At 36.5% G+C, this 22,981-nt stretch overlaps 1 protein-coding gene across 1 annotated transcript in view; it reads right to left on the reverse strand.

Annotated features, from left to right (window-relative positions):
• PKN2 (protein kinase N2) overlaps window positions 1–22,981 on the reverse strand; it is a 55,076-nt gene that overhangs the window by 30,078 nt on the left and 2,017 nt on the right. Inside the window, exon 2 of the mRNA XM_054833851.1 lies at window positions 608–908. Coding sequence (XP_054689826.1) covers window positions 608–908 — 301 coding nt within the window. The remainder of the gene's footprint in view (window positions 1–607; window positions 909–22,981) is intronic.

The raw sequence follows: 22,981 nt of genomic DNA on the forward strand, positions 1-22,981 counted from the left end.
TTCAAATTGTCTTTAAAATGGTAGCTTCCTTGTGGAAAACCCTGAAGACTTAACAAATCATTGACACAGTAAGAAATGTTTGATAGGTTAGTCAGATAAACAGCATAACAGAAAAACAGTTTTGAAAAGTTAGATTTAAGTTTAAACTCCCCCCAAAAACCCTCCAAAACTTTTAAGTACAAATGTTATAATTTCCCCCCCTAAAATAAAAAGGTGTATTAATGCTGATCCCTTCAGCATAACTCAGAGAAAGATGCTGGAAGAGGTACTGAAATTTGCTTTTATACAGTGAAAAGCTATTAGGAAATATTACAGTGATTGAGAAAATATTTTAATACAGTAATAACTGAAAGTGAAGAACTGGTACATGTTAAGTTAGTCTTTAGAGCATCATCAAATAGTGCATGAAATACAGTGCTCCCCAGCAAACAATTTAAAACTCAAAGGGATTGGACACTTACTTGTGAATCAAAACAAATAGGCATGTGTAAGTAACAAACTTGCCAGCTACAGATTTGCTTATTGGCAGTGCAATTCTTTCAAGTGAAATGGGATACAGCTTATCTAAGCTAAGAGGAAAAACTGAATTCGCAATAACATATGGTACCTGCAACATCTTCTGGATCCGTTACAACAATGTGCGCATTTAACTCCTGTAGCTTATGATGCAAGTCTTCCAACTTCTTATTTGATTTTTTCAAAATGTTGTCCACATATGCCAAGTTCTTTTTATCTGTTGTGACCTTCCTGAGGTTCTCTGCTCCCTCCTTGATTTTAAGTTCCTTCCTTATTTCCCGCTTGATTTGGTCCTTTATTTCATCCAGCTTCTGCTGTACCATTGTATCTGAAAAGTCCAACTTTTGGCCAGTGCTGACATTCTCAGAGGCCAGAAGATTTTTGGCATCTCCCTAGAAAGAAAAACAGTAATATAACTACCAGGAAACAGTGTTTCTTGACAACGCAAGCTGCACACTTAAAACAACTAGGCTTTAGGCCTCTGTATATTAAACGCTCGCTTTGTAAGACCATTTACTAACCATGGGTCTACACTCATGTTGCCCTAAAGCAACAATCTCACAAGACATTACATGTTAACTGGAGTTACATTTTACAACAGATTTATTTTAAATTTAGTGACATCTTTACTATGCTTATTTTTAACACCAAGAGATTTAAATACTTCTGGATTTGTCATGGCTGCTTGCCTGGCTGTTACATGCCTCAGAGCTAATGACTCACATTTGTAATTTTCTACATTTAATTGTGTGTTTTAATAGAACAAATGGATATAGGAAATAAGACTAACTTCTGACAATTATTATCTATGATGAATTTTTATACATTCATTAGAATAGATTCCTTTTAAAAAGATTGTAAAAAAAAGTTAAAAAAAAAAACCTTAGTGATGTTTGCAAACATTTAAAGAAATACTGGCATCTTTATAAAGATTGTCGAGATGTTACTGGAAAATAAGATTGCTAGTTGGGCTTTTTTTGTTTGTTTGTTAAATTCCTCAAGTAAAACCTTTCACTTTAAAAACAATAATAAAAATATCTTACTTTCTTGTGCATTCAAGCTAGGCTAAAATGAAAAAAAAAAAAAAAAAAAAAAAAAAGTTCAAGTGATGAATAGGAGTTGGTACCGTAAGGGAACAGGGAAATAAAAGTCTTCAGACCACCAGTACATAAGAGGCAGTGTTTGTGCCTAATATATGTTTACATATCATTAAGAAGTAAAGGACATGGTATAGAACCTACATCAGTAAAGTACAAATACAATTAATTACGTATGTAATAACACTTCCTGTGTGTCTTATACATGGGCCCTGTACAATGAGTAGACACTAGGTCCTATCCAAGAAGTCTTAGCTAGAGCTAAGTGTGTGAAGATCAGAGAAGAGCTCTCCTGAACTTAGAATATGATCCAATCATAATTCAGGATGTATTTAATAAATGTGTGGCCTGATCTGTACGTAACTACCCAAACCACCAAAATTCCAGTAAATTTTCTTAAACACAATGAAGAAATCGCCTAGACTGCTGAAATATATGGGTGGACAGTAAGGTATTTGAAGGAATGATTAAAAATTCAAAAGTTTGGGGTGTAAAATTAGTTGTCATCACTATTTACTGTTGGAAACACCAATACAGCAGAGGAAAACAACAGAAGAAAACATTCAGGAATGAGTTCAAGAAGCACAGCATCAGGCTAATAAACTGTAAGAACGTCCCAGAACACATGATCTCTAGATATAATCTAGAGTGACTTGCTTGTTTTTGAAAGAATTTGGGGAAATGTGGATCATGAAGGTTATGCCTGGGTCACATGTGTCAACTAAATAACGTTGGTCAAACTATTTCAAACTGTGCACATTCCGGCGATACTGGCTTCCATAAGCAAGACCCAATCTACTAGTCCTCACCTATAATCTACAGGTTTACTATATCATCTTTAAACCCCTCATTAAAACATTCCTACCCACAGCTGCTACTTTTAGTACAAAAAGTTAGCAACTCAAACATTCTTAAATATTAAAAGTAGTTGGAATCACCATCTTGCCACAGAAATTGTCTATCAGTGAAAGAGACAACAAGCAAGCAATTTAGAATTGACAAACTGACTAAGAAATGTATGGGAAAAAATCACAAGTGCACTTGTGATTCCTACATTTCTGTTAGTGCAGATTAAAATAAATAATTTATTATGCATATGTAGAGAGGCTACTAATAGTTGTACTGGGAAATACATGATATTGTTTCCATATACAGGCATATAAAAAGAATCAACTTTCTTTTTTAAAGAATAATCAGTGATGATGAGCAACTAGTACAAAGGTTCATATCAATAATGAAGGAAACCAACCACCACGTGTTGAGTGTTTTGATCAAGAAACAACTGCAACTGAAAATAAATTCATATAGTAACTGTATAGAAAACCGTTTAAGCTGGAAGTATATCCCAATTAGATTCAGATCTTTGATTTCCCTGTTTGTCTAACGCATAAAAATTCAGGATGTAAAAAAAGAGCTTCAAGATTAGCATACTACTATTTAGCCTTTAAAAACAGATCAAAACAGTGTTTGTAAATAAAAAGTACGTATCTTTAAACCATAATCCTTTGCACTTGTTCTGCAGGCTTCCTAGAAATAAACTCATCTACCTCCTCCAAAGCATGATACTACACTTTTCAAAGTTCATAGGAGAAAAACAAGTGGTAAATGTAAAAAAAACCAACCCCCAAACCCCAAACCAAACAGACACCAAACCCAAAAGAAAACCTTTATTCTGTATTCCAATAGCACCTGAAGTATGCTAAAATTATGCCAAGAATGTACACTTCTCAAACAGAACAATGTAATTAAAATATAAATAATTCAGAAATATTCTTGACTAGGGTTTCCCAAAGAGACTTCAGTTAATTGTTTACTATTGAACAGTAATGTATTTTGTTACAGGGGAGGTTTTTATCCCTCTACAAGCCCTATATCACACCTGTTAAAGGGATGTTATGCTCTTCCATAAACAGGTTTTTGGAGCCCTTGTTCCAGATATAGAGTCTCTAACAAGTCTTCAATTAAATTAAATTAAATCTCAGTGATCATTAGTAATTTGCATTCCAAATTTCCAGTAATTACGTTAAAGTTCTCCTCAGCTTGAGCAGTCTCAAGCAGCATCTTTGTCCCTGGACTTAAGGGTTTCAGGATACAGAGTCGTCTTCTTCAATCTGCTTCTGAGACAGCTAAGAGTTCAACAGTGTGGAACACTGGAAGCTGGTCACATTGCCTATGCATTTAAGCAGTCATCTTTAAATCCCCTCAAAAGCCACAGATGATGCTCCTTCTGTCTCTCTTGTCATCCACAGTTAATTATACTTTTCAACTAAAAGTATCCTGTCACCTAGTTACCTAGATGTGTCACCTGGCACAAAGGTCACTGTGAAATAAGCAGTCTTCCAAGGAGGTAACCATGCACACAGTGACCCTGAAGGTTGCTGTGAACGCAGAGCAAGAGCGTGTTCGGCAAGCAAAGTTGCTCTGCTCCTGCACTGACACGTTTTGCTGCTGGGATGTAACGAAGGTTTGAGAGAGATCCTCATGCCGAAGACATGAGCAGCCTCAGCAACGTTCCATTTTAAAATGAAGATAATGCCAAGATGCACACAACTGGACAGAATGTCTAATAGTTGAGTAAGAGAAGTGAGGATTCTTTCTTTAAGAAAAGCACCTCCCAAAACACCAAACTCAAACTCTACTTTTAAACTGGGAAGTGACTTAACCACAGGATATTCCAGCTTTATGTGATGACAACCTACTATAAGTCTCTTGTTAGAGCTAAATATTCCTCAAAAAATTCTTTTTCCCATTTGTATAAACTCCCTCTAAGGTTGAGCCTCACATCCATTAGGACGTAGGCGTTCTGTCTCCTCAACCTGAAAATTAGGTATGTCAAAAGAAACAATGGTTGGAGGTGGAGGCCTGGTCCTTTCCTTTGCGCTGCTCAAGCAGGCAGGGTGGAAAGGACAGAAGAAATCATTCACGTTCTCTATGCCAAGAAACCATCAATGGATTTTGCACAGCCACTTCCTTTAGTCTCCCTCCCAGAATCATTTAACATACAATATCTTAAGACTGGAAATGCTCTGAAGCGGATAATGACTAAACCACTCCTGCTGGCAAAACAGAGAACAGGCCTCACTGCTTTAAAATCTAAGAGCAAAGAATGGGCACCCAGTTATCGATTCTCTGTTTCTTTTTTTAATTCTGGTAGCGTTTTGACTGCTGGAGCCAATCTTTGTCGGGTGGTCCCAGGACTGGGCCACTCAGCATAGCATCCTTCTCTCCCTTGCACCACAACACAGCGCTGGTGATGGCGTTCTTTGCCCCAGCAGCAGCGAAGCGCAGCAGGCTCCTGGTGCTGCTCGGGACAACCTGCTTCTGGGCCGTGGGGAAAGTCATTAGAGGCAGTGGCGCACACCCCTCTGCAATGGGAAAAATACATGTTTATGAGCCAGACTGGAGATTTCTGGAACATTTCAGTATGTAATGAAACTGAAGCTATGTTTACTACAATAAACTATCAAAGACCACAAATTAGATACTACTGCTTAAAAAAAAAAAAAAAAGGAACCCATGTATATAGCTTTCCTACTGCAATGGCCTCATGACTCAACCTCACTTTGATTGCTGGCTCAAAGACTATCTATTTACACAGATGAATTCAAGATGCCAGCCTTCAATTTCTGTACTCCTGGGAAATGTTTTAAGTATAGTTGCTGAAAATAATGGGTAGTGGTCTGAGCATGTCTTTTAATAATACACAGAGTCTGTTCTGGCTGATGTGGTAGAAGAGAGTAGTAATGTTGTTTATGAAACCCCACTTCTCTTCAGGTCAATTCTGAGCCAAATAATTGGTGAAGCAGGTGCCTTGCCAAACTGCATTTACCACCCAAACTCCCATTTCAGAATAAAACTTCTAAATTGCTGAATGATGGAAGTGGTACTGCTGAATAGAAGAGAGTATCATGAAGCTGAGCATATGAGAGAATCTGCTTAAGTTGTGTAAACTGAATGACTTCCAATTCAAAATGAGATTATCAAATTGCCACCTCTTAGAAGAGAAAGATAACGCTAAAATCCTGTGCTGCACTGTGTTTTAGCATGTATTCACCATAGAGAATACTGAGTAGGGCAAGAATTCAGATTGCTGACTTCTGGTAGGAACTGATATAGAAAGATAAGTGGAGCCTTAAACTAGCACATGCATAACAGCTGATGAGTACTCACACGCAATATTATTTACACTTCACATTGACTTGCAACTAGCACACAGTCAACCTGCCTTTAGAGAAAAAAAAAAAAAAAGACCATATCAAAACTCAGAGTAAAAACGTGATAGGGTTTCCTAAAACTATTAGCATTCATTTTTATATACTCTTGAATGTTAGTAACCATTGCAACAGACAATAATAGACAATTAAACAATAAGAAAACCTGTATGGCAAGTATAGTAAAAAATGCTTGGCTACTTAATATAAGCATAATAATTTCAAATATAAAAACAGGATTTTCATCTTGTGTATGATTAAAAAAAATTACCATAATCCAGAAAGATGAAATGTTTATTAATTTTTCACTTAATTTTGAAGAGCTGGAAGTACACATTTGGAATTATTAGATCTCTCAGTATAATTTTCTGAATAATGTTTTAGGGGAAGAAAAAAAAAAAAAGAAAGAAAAACAAAGTTGTTTTTCTGAGCTAACTGCCAAGGTCCCTGAAGTTCTCTATAGTAATTCCTGAAACTGCAGTAGTCTTTGATTTTAAGAACAATTGTAATCAATTGCAAACTTCCCTTCCCCCCTGAAGTCATTCATAAAACCAGATGTGACGGCTTGTCTGGATTACTGGAACTACATGAACTATTTCCTCCTGCCCAGAAGCAAATGTGATTGTGGTCAAGATCTCAGCACTCACCCAACATCAAGAACAAAAAAAACCCTTGAAGGCTTAATAGATTTTGGCATTAGTTTGCTGTGCTAACATGTCACAAATCAGGATTTAAATTTAATCTAAGTCACAGCTCTCTGCTTTGTAACAAGAGGCTGTTTAAGGCACAAATATCCATAGTGCATTGCATTATATGTGGATGAATTCAAGGACACTGATTAAATGGGGTTCAATTCCTCTGTGCAAACAGCGAGTACTTGGCTGCATCTATAAAAAATGAAATAGATTAAAAAAAAAAAAAGGTTCCTTAAAATAGGGATGTCCAACCCACAGTCCTCAAGCAGCTGGTCCCCTCTGCCCCTCTCTCCCAGTTCCAGCTGTTGCCCCGATGAACACTTCAGGAGGAATGTTTGCTTTTAATCAGGAGATAGCTGCTGGGCTGAAGCACTCAGTCCTACAGCACCTGTATGAAAAGCTGTGTGGCCGCCTCAGTCAGAACATTGCACCTAAAGAGGTAATAAAATTCCCTGGGTATTCCTTGCTGACATTGAGGCTTCCAGCCACAAACAATCCCTGATTAGGCCAGCAAAAAGCATGCTCCCCAAAAGGTGCTCCAACAGCAGTACAGACTTGCTTACAGAACTGCAAGTTGTGTCTGTGCAATGCTGTCCCAACATCCATTATAGAAAGGGGCATAAGAGAGAGAGATGTCGTCACCGCAGAAGGGGAGGAAACATTTTAAGAAATGCTGCCTTCAGCTGCTTCTCATTGTAGCAGCCTCTGATGGTTTTATGCTAGGAGAACAACCTGCAAGGAGGCTTGCGAAGAGATACAACATTAATAGAAAACCCCCGCCATCACCTTTCTCAGGGTCATGAGGACTTGACAGAGGCTATGGCACAGCACAAGCAATGAGCACCTGAATCTCTGATCAGCAGATGGCTGCAGTATCCAAGAAGCGTGACTAGCTATTCTGGCAACAGGCGTGGTACAGACACTTCAGCAGTTTCCGAACTTTTATCTGTAACTTCAAGTTCCTACTCCCAGCCAAAAAATTCCAATGGAGCCCAGCGCAGTGGAAACAAACCTTCCCCTCTCCAGTTTCAGATGTGCAAAAGAAACAGCACAAATCCCTGTTACAGTGAATGAGGCCTGCTGTCACAGCTTTTATTTACATGCGTCGAGGAATGAGTTCAGCATATGAAATTATGTCTGTAACAACGCCACTCCTCCATTCTGCATGAGATCTTGCTGTCTTAGTTTTAGTTTAGCTTCTCATTTTTAAGTGCATGTGAAATGCCAATGATTATCAATGGTGCTGCAGTAACTGGGTAGGTATAACAAGATAAAGAAGCAGAACACATATTCAGAAAAAAAAAATGCATTTTACATAATTAATATGGTTTCAAGCAGACCACACACAGTAGTAGAAGCTCTATTAAATGTCAATATATAAATGACCTCTTTCAAGATACAGAGAAAAAGAATTTATGAACTGTTCATACCAGACTGCATGCTGGAAGTATCTCCAATAATGATGTATCATAGAACTGTGCCCAGAAGACTTAAGTAAATCCCCCTAAAATGCAGCCTCACCTAGATGCATGCAGTAGAAACACTGAAATGATAATTTCTCATCTAATTCCTGTAACATTATCATAGCATGTATTCATGTGATAAATACACACACTCCTATTTAAAAGCTGAGGAAAACCAGGTCGATTAAATGACAGTTCAATAAATGAACGAGAAGCAAGTTCAAAGCAGCACAATATATTTTAAGAAAAGAAGCCCCTTAGTCACAGATTCTGAACTGGAGCTGTACATTTAATGTACTGGACAGTGAAAACGGACATGAATGTGTGCCATCTCCTACCGCCAACACAGGAATTCCATGTACAAACTTGTTTTGCATTTTCCAACTCTGATCTGAAAAATTTAATCTTCTTTTGAGACATAATTTGGGGAAAAATTCTTAAGATCCCATTACACAAATAAAAATGTGAAGACTGGTAAATAGAGAAATAACTATTTTTGTGTGTTTGACACTTTTGAGGTTGCTTTGGAAAAAACCCTTAAATTTTAAAATTGATAACAAAAATAAGCATTGAAAGAGACTAAGGTTTTGGTGGGGTTTGTTTGTTAAACACTTTCAAATAAACATGGCGTTATTGTTTTCTTCATGGGAATACCTCCAATTTTCTGTATCATGTAAATATATAAACAACTTCATCCTAATGGCCTAGAGTGATTTCTTGAATAGATACAGTATGTACTTTCAAAATAAAGTGTATATTTTAATAGTCTTGCCAAATATGTGTACACATGGTATTCATTTCTTTTACAAATTAATATACTCATTTTGAATTACTACTAGAGACTGAACCAAAGTTTTTTTGAGAGAAATTCTTATCACTAGACTTGTCTCACTTTGACTTGATTGATTTCTCTGTAGTTACATTAAGCTCAAGTTTGGTGCAAGCAGTGTTCTATTGCTCTGAAATGCTTGCAGTCGAACAAAACTTACTGAAGAAAGAGAAATATTTAAGATAAAGCTAAGGTCATGCAAATGTTGTGTGGAGAATTTGCCTCTAAGTACTAGCAATACAGAAACTAGTAACCTGTCCACACGTGATAAGTGCTCTCCCCCTTCCCCAAATAAAACATAACTAGTAAGGTATCCGTTGAAATGTGTGTAAAAGCAAACACCTAAAATAAAACATTTCTGCTGCTACAGAAAGTTAGTATAATTTTGTTTTCTGTCACTCCAATATAAATACTTCTATTGGGTTTCTTCATATAGAATACTTCCCTAATTTTGTCTAACATTCAGAGCAGAATAATATTATGCATATAGCTCAAGATATTGGAAAAAATACTACTACATTATCCAAGCTACAGAATATGATATTTCATTTGGTAGAAGAGATTTTCAAAGGTAAAAAGGTCAGTCAACAGACATGAGTCACAATCACGCCTCATGACTTTGATAACACCTCCTCAAACACAATGCATACTGTTCAAAGGTGACAGTTTCTTGGGCGTGCATCCAGCAAATATACTTACCTTAGTGTGAAGTTAACATTGCAACTACACATTTTCAATGGCTGTAATGTTAACATTAAGATAAACACGTGTGGTTAAATTTCTGCTTGTGAAGAAGTTTTAATCACTACACAGAAATATCAAAATAAAACTCCCAAGGAACCCAAACCCCAGTTATTAATACTTAATGACAAACAGGCCCACTCCCATTTGTAAGGTGGTTTTCTTCTATTATAAAAATGAATTAGGTAATAGCTACCATTACCTAATTAAAAGGTATTATTATCTATCTCAGATAATGCAACAGATTGACCATTCTGCTCATCCACAAATTACAGTATCGGCTATTGCCACATCTATAAGTGGTGATACTTAAAGTGTTACACATCTAACTAAACTACAGGAGAAGAATGCTAAAACGCCTTACTACAAAAACAAGTCAGTACAATTTGGGACTTCTCTGTTCTTTCAGTGCAGGTTAAAAATCTTTGATCAGTGAAATGCTGTAAAAGAAATCCTCAGCTAGTAAACAGGAATTTCTCAATAACACATACAAGTGTCAGGACACTGTTAGAGAACAATACACTAATTTATTTCATCTGAAAACCACAACAAAGTGATCTATGTAAGAGAATCTCCATTTTTGGGATGGACAGATTTTTTGGAAAAAAAAATAATAAAAAAATCTCTTTGTTTACAGAAATTTCAGCTTTCAGCACAGACAACTGATACGTTAGTCCATTTAACTTTACTATATTTTACAGGAGCTATTTTTAGCCATTGCAAAACTAATGGAAGAGCTGAGAGTCTACATTCCACTCTAATTAAGCCATCATCTTTAGCAGCCAACTATTTTGTACACTACAAATGCAGCAATACATATCAGAGATAATACTAACATCTGTTTTATGAGGCAATGGGCCAAGTGGCTAAATACTAGATCTTGGTGAAGGAATGAGGTTTTTTTGCTTTCTAGGACTACGTAACAGTGCCTTCACCGTAGCTTATGTGTTCCCCAGTTTGGTAACTGAATCTGTTATTACAGGAAAGGGATGTATGTTTGTATTTATACCAAGGAACTATGTCTTTATACTTTGGGATTGATTTCACAGTAGTTTTGGCTATTATAGCTGAAGTTACTTAAGTTCACACCCTCTACTCCAACCAGCTGGCAATTCTGCTCCTGTTTCCATCTCCAGCAGTAAAAGGATAGAAAAGCCTGCTTAAATCCTGTCCTTGTCTTTACAGGTGGTCAGTAGAAAAAAATCACTTTTCACTATGGGGGATAAGTATTGCCACACCCAAAGTTTGCTTGCAGAGATGCAGACATCTCATTCCATGCCTTTCCAGTAAAAGTTTATGGATGAACACAGAGTTATTTATAGAAGTATTACTTCACATCCCCATTTGTCTGAGACTTTTACAGAGCATCACTGATGTATGCTGTGATACATTTGAAAAGTGTTTTTGCAGTCCTTCTTTCTCTGACCCTTAAAATATGGTAGGAAATTTCTCACTGACTCTTAACGTCCATTTTCTGTCTAAGAATCCCCTAGGCATTAGAGAATTCACGAAGAAACAGAAGCCTGTCTTCACCTACAACACAAGCAAAAAAAAAATTTCCTGTTTCCAAATAACCAATGCGCCAATGAGACCTGTAACATATCAGAAATAAAGCAGCATAAAACTACAGTTTTTCAATGCATCATGTATATAAGTGCCTATAAAAGTAAATCTTGAAGGATAAACTATAAACCAAAGTTTACATAATAATGGTAAAAAGTTCTGACCTTCCAACTGCATTAAACTAGGAGAATGATAAGTTGCTTTTTATCCTGCCGAGTATTCAGAAAGCCCACAATGAGGCATACTTGTTAGTGATTTCAATACCGTTCCTTTTTCAGAGTGGGTAAGATTACACATACATTCAACGTGTTTTCCGGCACCTATCATGTGAATGGAATCTCGAATGTGGTATTTAACCTCTGTTTATCCTAAATTGATCCATTTTTCAATATTAAAAGCCTCACCCTATTTTACAGAATGCATATACAGAGTAGTTTTTGCACACACAATTTTAAAAAACGTTCTAGGAATATTTGTTGCCAATATTTCAGTGTAACTGATTTTGATACGCTCATAACTTTCAAGATATTCTTCTTCAAGGCTAAAAGTTTTCCACTTCATTCCACTTCAGAAGGATTTTAGTTAGCAGCCTGAGGAAAACCTTTAGTTAATTGAAACTGTAGCATGAAAAATATGTTAAACAGAAGTAGACTATTCTGCATTATTAATAACCAAGAGCTACAAAAAAATACTCTAGATATGACATTCAACAAAACCTTCATGAAGTCCTTTAAGCTAAAGAAAGAAATTACTGCAGTCAGAAGCTATTTATGACTGAAGTTTAACCTGTTGCATTCCCAAGAGTATCTACTATGTATTCCTCTATAATGAGCTATCTAATCTAAAGCATGTCATCTGTAGGAGACAAAAACACATAAACTAACTTTTGACTGAAAAATACCAGCAGGAAGACTTCTACTTGATCAAAGAAATCAGCATATTCTGATGGGAACTTAAATTTTAGGAGGTCATGGCTATTTTCTAGCTGTATTTGAAAGGGGCGTGGGGGCAGTTTGTGTGTTTTTTGAGGCCTTCTCAAGCATGCTATTAAAATGTCAAGAGTCACAAGAGAAAAATAAGAAATCTCTATAATATAAAAAGAAATTAAACTACACAAAAATAAAGTACAATCTCGATCTGTCTACCCCATCTTCCAAAACAAGATACTATATTTAGCTCAGGCTAGCATCCTCTCAACTATATACTTCTCTGACCTCTCTGAGCATTACTGGTTTCTTTTTCACACCCTTCCCACTGTTTTACCTAGCCAGGGTGCAATAATCTGACATTATTATAAACATTCTGGGGTACAGCCAATGCTTCTGCCTAGACACAGGTTCTCCCCGTTTTCTGAAGATGCAGAACCACAGCCAGCCCTTCCCTTCTCCTTTTGCTAACCCTGAGGGAGGAAGTGGCACCTCTAACCATTCCCAGTATATGCCACCAAAATGCTCATTGCTGCTAACAACTCAGATTTGCAGAAATACCTAGTACATGTACTTGACTACATACTAAGCTTCAAGTATATTCATTGTGATAAAGAAACACTTGAATACTTCAGGACAGTAGATAGCTTATTTTATAACACTGGAAAAAATCATAAAAGTAATTAGAAACATCTGACATTTTCAACATACATGGTTAGCAAAGTGCAAGACAAAAATTAGTGAAGGAAATCTGCAGAAAATATTACATGCTAGATGGAAATCAGGAAGAAAATAATTCAACTGCATAGTTTAGAAAATGTATGTGAATAAATTCAGAATATGGATGCCTGTAGGTAAGTTTTAAAATTCTGTTTACTTGAAGTACTGTGAAACCTTAAATTGATGGTAAATTAATTCAAGCAAATGCAACAGATGGAAAGGCAGACAAATGCTGAAGAAATGAAATGTTACTTTTGAGTCCATAAAACAGTCTATTATAGGAAGGAAAGAGTTACAAAAATGGGAGGTCACTTGCAGAACTTGCATCTCCCTTGCCTTTCTTTCATGCCCAAGGTCATCTGGTTCAAGAATCAAATTGGAGTTAAAGAAACCAATTCCCATGTGCATGGCAGCGGCTGCCCTGACTGTGTCACTGAGTTACTCCCATCAAAAAGAAACACTTCAAAAAAAGAACACTTTAATATTAGTGCTGGCTGCTAACCTAAAAAATAAAAGATGATACTGAATACTGCTCTACAGCAGATGAATGTCCTTTTTCCTCCTGTACTTAAGAGATTTCTAAGGATTTTTTAAAAAAATCTCCTAGAATTAGTTTAATTAAAGCTTGAGAATACATTCACTCACTCTCTTGTACAGAATCCTAATACAGGTGAACACCAATTTTTAAAGCATTTAAATTAACAATCATAAATTGCTTCTGCATTTTGCAGTATGTTACAGCAAAAGGCAGAATTCAAGAAAGGAGTCTGCCCCCCAAAACCAACTTTGTGAAGTGGCTTATGTGATGGGGAAACATATTTGAACCAACTTGATAAAGATGAATAGTTAAAACTGATTACGTTTTTCTCCCAATAGACAAATACGTAGTTTGACTCAGACTAATGAGTATGAATAAAGGAGTAGGGAACAACAATTAAAAAACCTTCTGAAATATTTTATTTTGTTCTAATGGTAAAGTACTATCTGTTCTAAGTTTCAAAATGCCACGTTTCCCTCTCTTCAGGAGAGGAGAGACTGAAGACACAAATTCTATCAACTTGAAGAAAAATCACTAAATAATGGGTTAAGTTTCAAGAACAACATTTAAATCATCTTCCTGAGGATCTCTAATTATATATATTATAATTTGCAAATTATAACTTTTAACATCCAGTCGTTCTTAGCCTAAAACACTAGCTTAATATGAGCTTATAAATAAGCAACAAACAAACTCCAATATTGAAGAAAACATGCTTCCATTAAAGGAGATTGCCGAGTCCTAAATGGGCAGCAGTTCAAGAATGCTACACTAGTAGTCAGGCATGTACGATTTACAGTACTTTTACGTTTCTACTGCTGCCACTAAGTTTAGAACATGTCCTACAAAAAGGCCTTGCTGATTTTAAAATATTCTGTAGATCTGTAGTATGCTTATTTTGGTACTTTTCAATACAAGTCTTTGAAACCCTGCCTTCAGTCTGACTCTCTCTTGTATAATCTTTTGCTAGAATCTAATTTACTGTATTCTGTCTCCCCACCCCATTACACGCACGTAGTTCCCCATGTGCTCCGGACAGGTTGTCAGCAGCATACATCCTTACAGCTTCCGGGGTTAATAATGTACTTCTGTCTTTTATTTTTAAGAAAAGCTGACACTTCTTTGTCATCATTTGTTTTATAATTTTAGCCTACGTGATTTGAGAATTAAAGAAGAAATAATCTTGCCATGTCATATGCAGATCTGTCTATAAAGGAAACATCCTCTTAAAACACATACCACTTAATTGTTTTGCAAAGTCTTCCTGTATAAATAAACACATCAAGTAGAAAAGCAGCGGATGGTTTTACATGTTATGCTTGTAAAAAGCAACAGGCCACACAGTTGATTTGCATTCCTCCTAAATTCTCAACAATAGTTTTGGAGGCTTTTGGACTTATGTTACTTAAAAATCCAAGTGATAAGATAATATGCATCACGATGATGAAAAAGCACTTTCCATCTCATGTCTAATAACTTAAGAGATGTAAACAATCTAAGTCCTAAAATCTATCATAAAAGGGGTTATGTTCCTCTTCCTGCAGAAGAAAAATAAGAAAGATAGGCAGAACAACAGAACTAAGCAAGTTTTTTTCCATTTATCTAAAGACTGGCATAAAGTTTCTCGTCCACATTACGCAAATTAGCTAGTTGTTAGTAGAGAGTTTTGGAACATCTGGATTAATGAAAAACACTCTCCTTGTTTACTCTAAAGACAATCCTTCACCCCAACAGCACAAATGAAAAAAGTCCCAGATTCTAATGACATAGCTGAATTATAAAGACAACACACCCAGAGTCTGTCAATATGTACAAGGAGAAGGAGAAAGAATTTATAATTTTGAAAATGAATTCATCATCATGAGAACTTTGAAAAGGTTTAATCACTTTGTTACCTCAAATTTGTTATTTCTACACTATATTTTCAGGCCTTTTTTTCTCTCAAATTTGGCTAGACCTATGCAGCACAGCATCAATCTTGTACACAGTGGTTCAAAGTCCTCTAAGCGGTGCTTTAGTTGCTGCTCATGTAACCATTAAGAGGTATTCTGTTATTGCAAATGTTCAACTCATAATTGTTTGGGGTTTTTTCTGACTAAATATTCAAATGGCTCACAGTTATCAAACTATTCAATAACTGACAAATGTACTCATACTGAACTGTAATACTGCACACTCTTCATTATTTTTATGGACAGTATTTTTATAGTATTATTTGTACAGTAAGTTGTCTTTACTCCAAAATTCAATCCCATGTTTCAACTGTATACTCACTTTTTCCTTCACTCAAGTTAAATAACAAAAGGACTCAAGATTTTTCAAAACTACTCCTTGTCTCATGTGCGTAAAAGGTTTAACAGCAACTTCTGACAGCTAGCAAATAGAGTTGTGGTCATATCCCCACATTTGCCTAGTGTTCTGCTACAAAACCTTAACACTGTTCTCAACCTTCAACATCAAACTAAATGAAACTTCATCTTCCATCCATGCATGATGTCCAAAACAATTTTATTTTCAATGCTTTTTCAGACAAACAGGGTTTTACTGTCACATATAGCATATTGTGAGACCTTCCGCTTGAGGAATGCAAAGCTAGAAAAGAATTGCCATAGACAGTGCATGGACTGTTTGCTATCTGTATGTTCATCTGCAGCAGAATTGGACTCTCTTCACAGTCTCTAGCTCAAAGCCACATACATGAGAGTACATCTCAGCCTGTAATCTGATAAACTTTTTATTCCATAAACCAGCACTGCAGGCACTAAAAAGCACCCTAAAGAACCAGCAGTCCTATCCTCCCCTAACAGTTTGTTCCTGCCCCAGACCATTCGCTGATATATGCCAGTACAAACCTTTATATGGCTACACAGTGAACTAGATTGTGAACCTGATCTGGCTGAACACCAATTTGGGGAGGGGGGAGAGCGGGAGGGAACCCACAAAAACAAAACGTTACAACAAAATCTGTTCACCATATAGCTGTCTGTTGTGTTGCTTTGCATTTGCACATCGCAGATACTTATTTTCAGCAGCAGCACCAGCTGACAAAGTCTGACACTTTACTTGAACAAGAGCCTCAAGTTTGCATGGGTAAAGCTTCCAGTTCCAGCACACAGCACAGTCAATGAACCAACTAGAACTCTTCCATCCCAAATTTATGTTGCAGACCTGCTTTGCGTCTCAGTCACGTGCAATGAGAAACCGAACTGAATGTACCTTTTGACAGATTTCAAAAATACATATGCTAAAGTTCCTAAGTTCATAAGCAAACTATACTGCCAGTCATATACCAAACCATATCATCAATATTACTTCCCATTTAATTAGCCAGTTCATGTTTGGGACTTAGGAAAAAAAAAAAAAAAAGGATTTTTTTTATGCTTCTTATAATCATCAACTCTCAATTTCTCCTCAAAAGTTACAGGAAGTTTATATATGAAAAAAATTATATAGATACAGATAGATAGAAAAATAATTTAAGAACAGCTATTTGGAAGTACTATTTCTAAATCAAGTAAATAAAAATTACACTTACTATTAGCTCTTACTCCTTTAAATAATCTATTTATTTCAATAGTCTAACAAACATGAGTACGTAGAAGGATGTTACATATGCACTTATGAAGTTCACATACATGTATCTTATTTTTAAATTGCATAAAGAAATTGTACATGATAGCAATTTTTAAATGCTTTGAATATTAAATTTTACAAGCTAACAAAAAAGGTATATTAGCCCTTACATTCAAAGAGTTGAGCAATATTCTCTGGGTTTAAGGCCCAGCACTAATACTATTGTAGCAATCCATGTGGGAAGTTCTCCTTTCTGACCTGAACTGCTTTCAAGTGTTTCTATCACACTAACAGACAGAGCCTCACATTATTCCTGTGATTTATCTCAGAACTTTGATACAATCTATTAGTGCCTTGGTATTGCAGACTTAATTATGCCTTCTCCTGGCTGTAGATCTGCTGCTGATTCTATTTTGTGACACTCTAATAACAATTGTGGAAAGTTAGTGGAAAGCTGTCCCCCTGGTTCTCCTCAATAGACACAGCACTGGTTCTGCTACTTTCATTTTCAGGTTAACATGTTCTTGCGTTTAATGGAAACTTAAAATCTACGAGCCCTGCTACCATGTCACGGGATAGCAAATGTTTGAAAAACCTCAACAGAAAAACCAGTTTGCTTCAGCACCAGACTACCATATATAACACTACAGACGTGAAACAGATATTACAGGCTTTTGATTCAAGCTCTCTGATCGGTACTTATTTAGAGAACAAGTCAGAAATTCTCTGTCATTTAAAAACCAATACACCTCCAGTGAAGAAAGCAAGGCTTCAAGAAATCCACAGGAATTGGAGGCAGAAAAACCTAACTAACTAATGTAATCGTGTCCACATTAAGGTTTTTACCAATATAGCCCAGTTTTCCGGATTTGCATAATGGGCCAGGGCAAACCCTCCCTGGGTCCTGCCACATATCAACCTTTCTTTATGGCACAAAAAAAGAACAGGAAAAACCTGAACATATTAACCTTTCACAGCCCAGCCCAGCCCTTCCCAGCCAATCATTTCTTATTTGGTACCTGATAGCTAACTATATATCTACAATAAAATAACAAAAGCCTTTACTACAGATGCAGTTGTCCTAAAAAAATACACTTATGGTAATATTCCTGTTTTTTCCCTGGTTGCCCAGCAGAAGCAGCAAACTACGCTGGTGAGAGCAGAGTTTTGCCATCATGGTGCATCCACTCCGGAAGTGCTCTGTACGCCACTGTAGCAGCAAACAGGAACTACAGCCAAAATGGGCATAATACAGCATAAGAAACCGCATCTACACCTAGTATCAAGAAAAATAGGTGTGGCCTACTCTTAACAGGAACTACAGCCAAAGTGGGCATAATGTTGATATGCAGTACAGGAAACTGCATCTATACCTAAATATCAAGAAAAATAGGCGTGGCCTGCTCTTAAAACACAATCAGATCACCACTACTCACGGCTGGTAGTCCCACAACCGCGCCATAGTAACTGATCACGTCAACTCTCCCAACTCACCCTATTTGTGAAGTTAAATGCATTAGCCTGAATAGCTTGATTTCAGCCTCTTCTATTACCCACAGTACAACAGTAGCAGAATTCCCAGCAGAGCTGATCCATTTAGCTGAACACAAGCCTGCATCTGCACACTACTATCCTGTTCATAGTAGCGTCTGCTCTCCACAGAACTCAGCCACATCCTCCTCACCAGCTGCCAGAAGTTGCACTGTCAACGTTGATGGATGCCACAAAACTGCATTAGTTTGACCCAGTCACAGAATTCCTGAAGGTTCAGGAAAGCACCCGACAAAGCACCACAAGAAAACGCACGGAGCAGAACTTTGCCCCCTAGGATGCATGCCCAGACTGCCATGTGAGTAGTTCAATTCACCGGTGAGCTGTCAAACAGTAAGTAATCAGTAACTGTAAAATGGCAGGAACAAAAATGGTGTGGACTTGTGTCAGTGTGACATAATTATATTGCTGCAGTTCAAATAAACAAACTAATGAGATATGATGATACTGCAAGGACAGGCCCAATGCATTTTGTTAACTAGCGGCACTAACTAGTTTCTGTTTCAATGTAGTACTTCTGAATCATATCTCAATAAAACAGGTCATAGATTGGATCGTAAAACATAACTCTCAGTTTTTTTAAAAAACACCCACACTGCCACTCCAAACACTAGTAAAGAAGCTATTTTGGTTGTGCCATGAATTGCAGAATAACCATTAATAATTAAAGCTTCAAAGGACCATACAAATGCCTTGCTCACGCTACAGAGGGGTATCTCATGAGAGATGCTTCAGCTCAGTCTGTTCTTGCATCCATTCACTTATCCACGTAGAGAAAACAAAACAAACAAAAAGCCTACCATCAACCAATTTGTACCTGTTGTACAAGTGATTTCTAGAAAAAGCAAAACCAAAAAGCAGACTGAGACCTTCGTGCTGCACGTAACATACCATAAGGCTTTGTTACTCTAAGTAGAGGCCATGTAATGCCTTAGTCTCTAATTCAGCAAAGCACCGAGACATTGACGAAGAGATTCTTAATCCCATCATTAAGCCCTTAAACCACTGTTTCCCAATGTAAAGGACATGTTTATCTAGTTATTCTACTACAGCTTTTAGGTTGCATTGTAAAGAATGACCATTCGCAATGTATAAAACTGTTCCGGCAGAGCTATTACACATACTGTAACCAAATATACTTTTCTACCAGCCGTCACTAATAATTTATCTTGAGTTAAAATAACAGAACTGGGTCTTAGACATCTGCTCTGATAGAGAAAATACAGGCAAATGTATACAAGTCTACATCATATATAAGTTCCTATGTTAACAGGCAGACTGATAGAATTCAGAAGACGGAAAAAACCTCAAACCAAAACAAAACCAAAACCCCCACCCATGCACCTACCTAAAGGTTTTTTAAGGACTGTTTATGTTCCACTGAGAACAGGATGTATATTTTACTAATACAAGTTTTGAACAGAGTACTGTTTAAAGAGTAATATATATCCACAAATGGAAAAAACCTGAAGTGCTTCCCTAAATCCACCAGTTCTAGAAGCACTTGTAAGGACGTGAGAAGTCCCAAGCAGCTGTACACGCATATTCATGTTGAAACTGCAGTAGACTAGTTCAGGATATTTTCACTTGAATGTGACATTTTTTTGTTCTGAAGAAACAAGAGTAATTCAAAATTATTTGAGGCTAATCTGTCCTAGCTGAACAGTATTTGAAGGCAGTCTTACTGCTAAGTGTTCAGCCTAATTACAACGTCTGTTCAAAACAGATTAATTAGGTTACTTGTACCTTTTTAAGGTGTCCTTAGGCACTTGACCACAGCTAATAATAAATACCCAGTACTTTTTATCTATAAAAAAGAAAGCATCATTACCTCTATTCTAAAGATGAGGAAACTGAGACATGAGTAAGCAAAGTCATCTGTCTAATGTCACCTAGCTGAGAGCAGAGCAGCCAGGAATGAAATGCAGGTCTTCACAGTCCCAGCTAGTAGTTTAACCCAACACAGTGAGGTACAAGTGCCTGATTTTATACACAAAACACAGCCGTGTAATCTAAGACTCAACTGTCCGATTTATATCATGCAGACTAACAAAATACTGAGCATTTTTCAATCATATTCATTTTATGAATATTCTTGTCCCAGATATGAAATGGAAAAATAAACTAAAAACTATACTGGATGTGCCATTGTGTAAGCATAATTTACATATATTTCAGTTGTAGTACTGTTCATCACTACTTTGAGAAAGTTACCAATGGCCTTTAAACACGATTCTGTTGTGAAATTTATGCTTCAAGATCCTCAAGTAAAGTATCTTAGGAAATTAGATGACTAGGACTTCCATTAAAATATGTATTTAAAAAAAAATCCCTTTATTCTGACCAATACAGAAATAAAGACATTTTTGCCAATGTTTTGTAATTTTAGAAATATGTATTATGGCTGAGTTTGAAAAACTCATTGCAAGTAGAGCCTTTAACGCTTCCAACTGAAGTAAATGAGGGTCTGTTACATGCTTATTTACTTTAGGGCATAGCCTAAGTTCTCTATCTTGGCCAAACAATTTCATTTAAGCAAATAAAACCAAGTAATATACTGGGGTTTTTCTGGTGTTAAACGGGTATTGATTTGGAAGCACGATTTTGAATGAACCAAAAATTTTCTTAAAATAAATCCTGTAAGATTAAAGAGAAAAGTCTAGAGTTTAAAACAAATTACTGTGTAGAAAAGAAGTGGCAGAGAACACCTAGAAGTACAAAAGTGAAATCACTTTGCATACACAATAGCTTCATTTAAATACTCTAAGTAATAATTTCTGCTACCCCAGCCATATCAACTTACCATGCTGACATCTATCTATCATCACTGCGAAGAAAGCACACATCTTCGGAAATACACACCACCTCACAAAAACGTGTTTTTGTTTGGGTTTTTTTTTAAATAATGATTAAAAAAATCCAAAACCTTTTTTCATATAAAACTTAAAAAGATTTTGTTTCATGGATTCCTTATTTAACAGCCTACAGTATCATAAGTTAAAGTTTAATTTTATGAGAAAACAGAGTTGCCACTTCCACCAGGAAGCAAAGAGTTAAAGGCTGTGCAATTAACCTGAAAGCAAGCACTGGAAAGGCTAGTTTACCTGCTGGACAAAGTTCTAAAAGGATGCAAGCCCAGAGAAGGACAGCAGAATTTTGGAAAGGAAGGTAACATCAGCAATACTGGTTCTTACCCAAGTTCCTTCCCTCTCCTACAAAAGAACCTGTACTGGAGATAAAAGGAAGTAAAAAGGTAAGCTGGCTTTATGTAATCTTTCAATCTTTGGTAATCAGGTAATTTTGCTGGTAAAGCTACTTTTTTTTTTACTACCAAGTTTATTTCGTACCATGCATTTGCTAACTACTGAGGAATAAGTGTTGCATTTTTCACCTTGAAGAAACATATGTGAAAACTTGCTTAGAAGCAAGGTAGACTTTCCACATCCTATTAACTGTCTGTGAAATGTTTAAAGTAAGATATAGAAGAATGGAGAAAATATTTTGTAAAAAAAGTAGGACAGAAATGTCTAGTGGATATTTGCTAGGAAAGGCTTTTAAGAAACTGCTCTATCAGATACGGAGTCACTTTTTTTAAATATAAAACTGTCACTGTGACAAGTACCATCTAAGGCCTGTTTAATTAAACCCAGTACACTTTGAAACGAGTACATATACCACATCTATGTTTTACCACTTTCTTCTTAGCAGTTAGTTATTTTGCCCTTTTATTTTTCATATTTTCTCAGAACTCACTTCACATCCCGTTAGTCAGTAGTTGTGAAAGTTTGCCAATCTTTATATCAGGAGAGTTCAATCGATTCATGACAACAGTTAACTACTGACAGCACGCTGGAGTACGCAGGGCTAGCATAACCAAGCACGTGGAGAACATACGATATCAATAAGCAATGCATTACATTGAGCACTGACTGATACTCACTTTAGATTCCATGTCAGGATCAAGCCTGGGATTAACACTGGGTTTAGCTTGTTTTCAGTAGGTTTTCATGAATATTAGCAAAACATCTAAATCACACATCGTTCATGATCTAGATCAACCCAACTATGTGTCGCTTTCAACCTTTACTTCAGCCATGCGTTCTACAACTTCCTCATCCTTCTGCGCAAGACTGCAATATGCAAGTAAAAGCCCATGTTACATATAAGCACTTTTTAACTTAAGAGCTCTTTAGATTGAGGAAGTTTCCTCCTGAAGAAACATGAGTGAAATGGCGTACCTCACACTTCACTGCAGTTCCCTTTACTTCAGGAACATGCCACTAAACTAGCTTTTGTGCACAGGTATACGAAGAATAATTTGTTTTGAAGAATTTCCAAGAAAAAGGATACTGATGCCTACACACTCCACTGTTAATATATACCACTGCAAACAAAACACCACCTTTACGGTGGTTCTTCCTAATATGGAAGTTCCTCTTAAAAATACCTAAAAGTTAGCAGTTTACAAAGCTTAAACCCTACTGGGATTTCCATGTTAACTTCGTAAACTTTCTGTCTTGCCCAAAGAACTCCACTTATTGATACAGAAGTTACCACA

Source organism: Grus americana, chromosome 8, assembly GCF_028858705.1.
Source record: "Grus americana isolate bGruAme1 chromosome 8, bGruAme1.mat, whole genome shotgun sequence".
NCBI lineage: Eukaryota > Metazoa > Chordata > Aves > Gruiformes > Gruidae > Grus > Grus americana.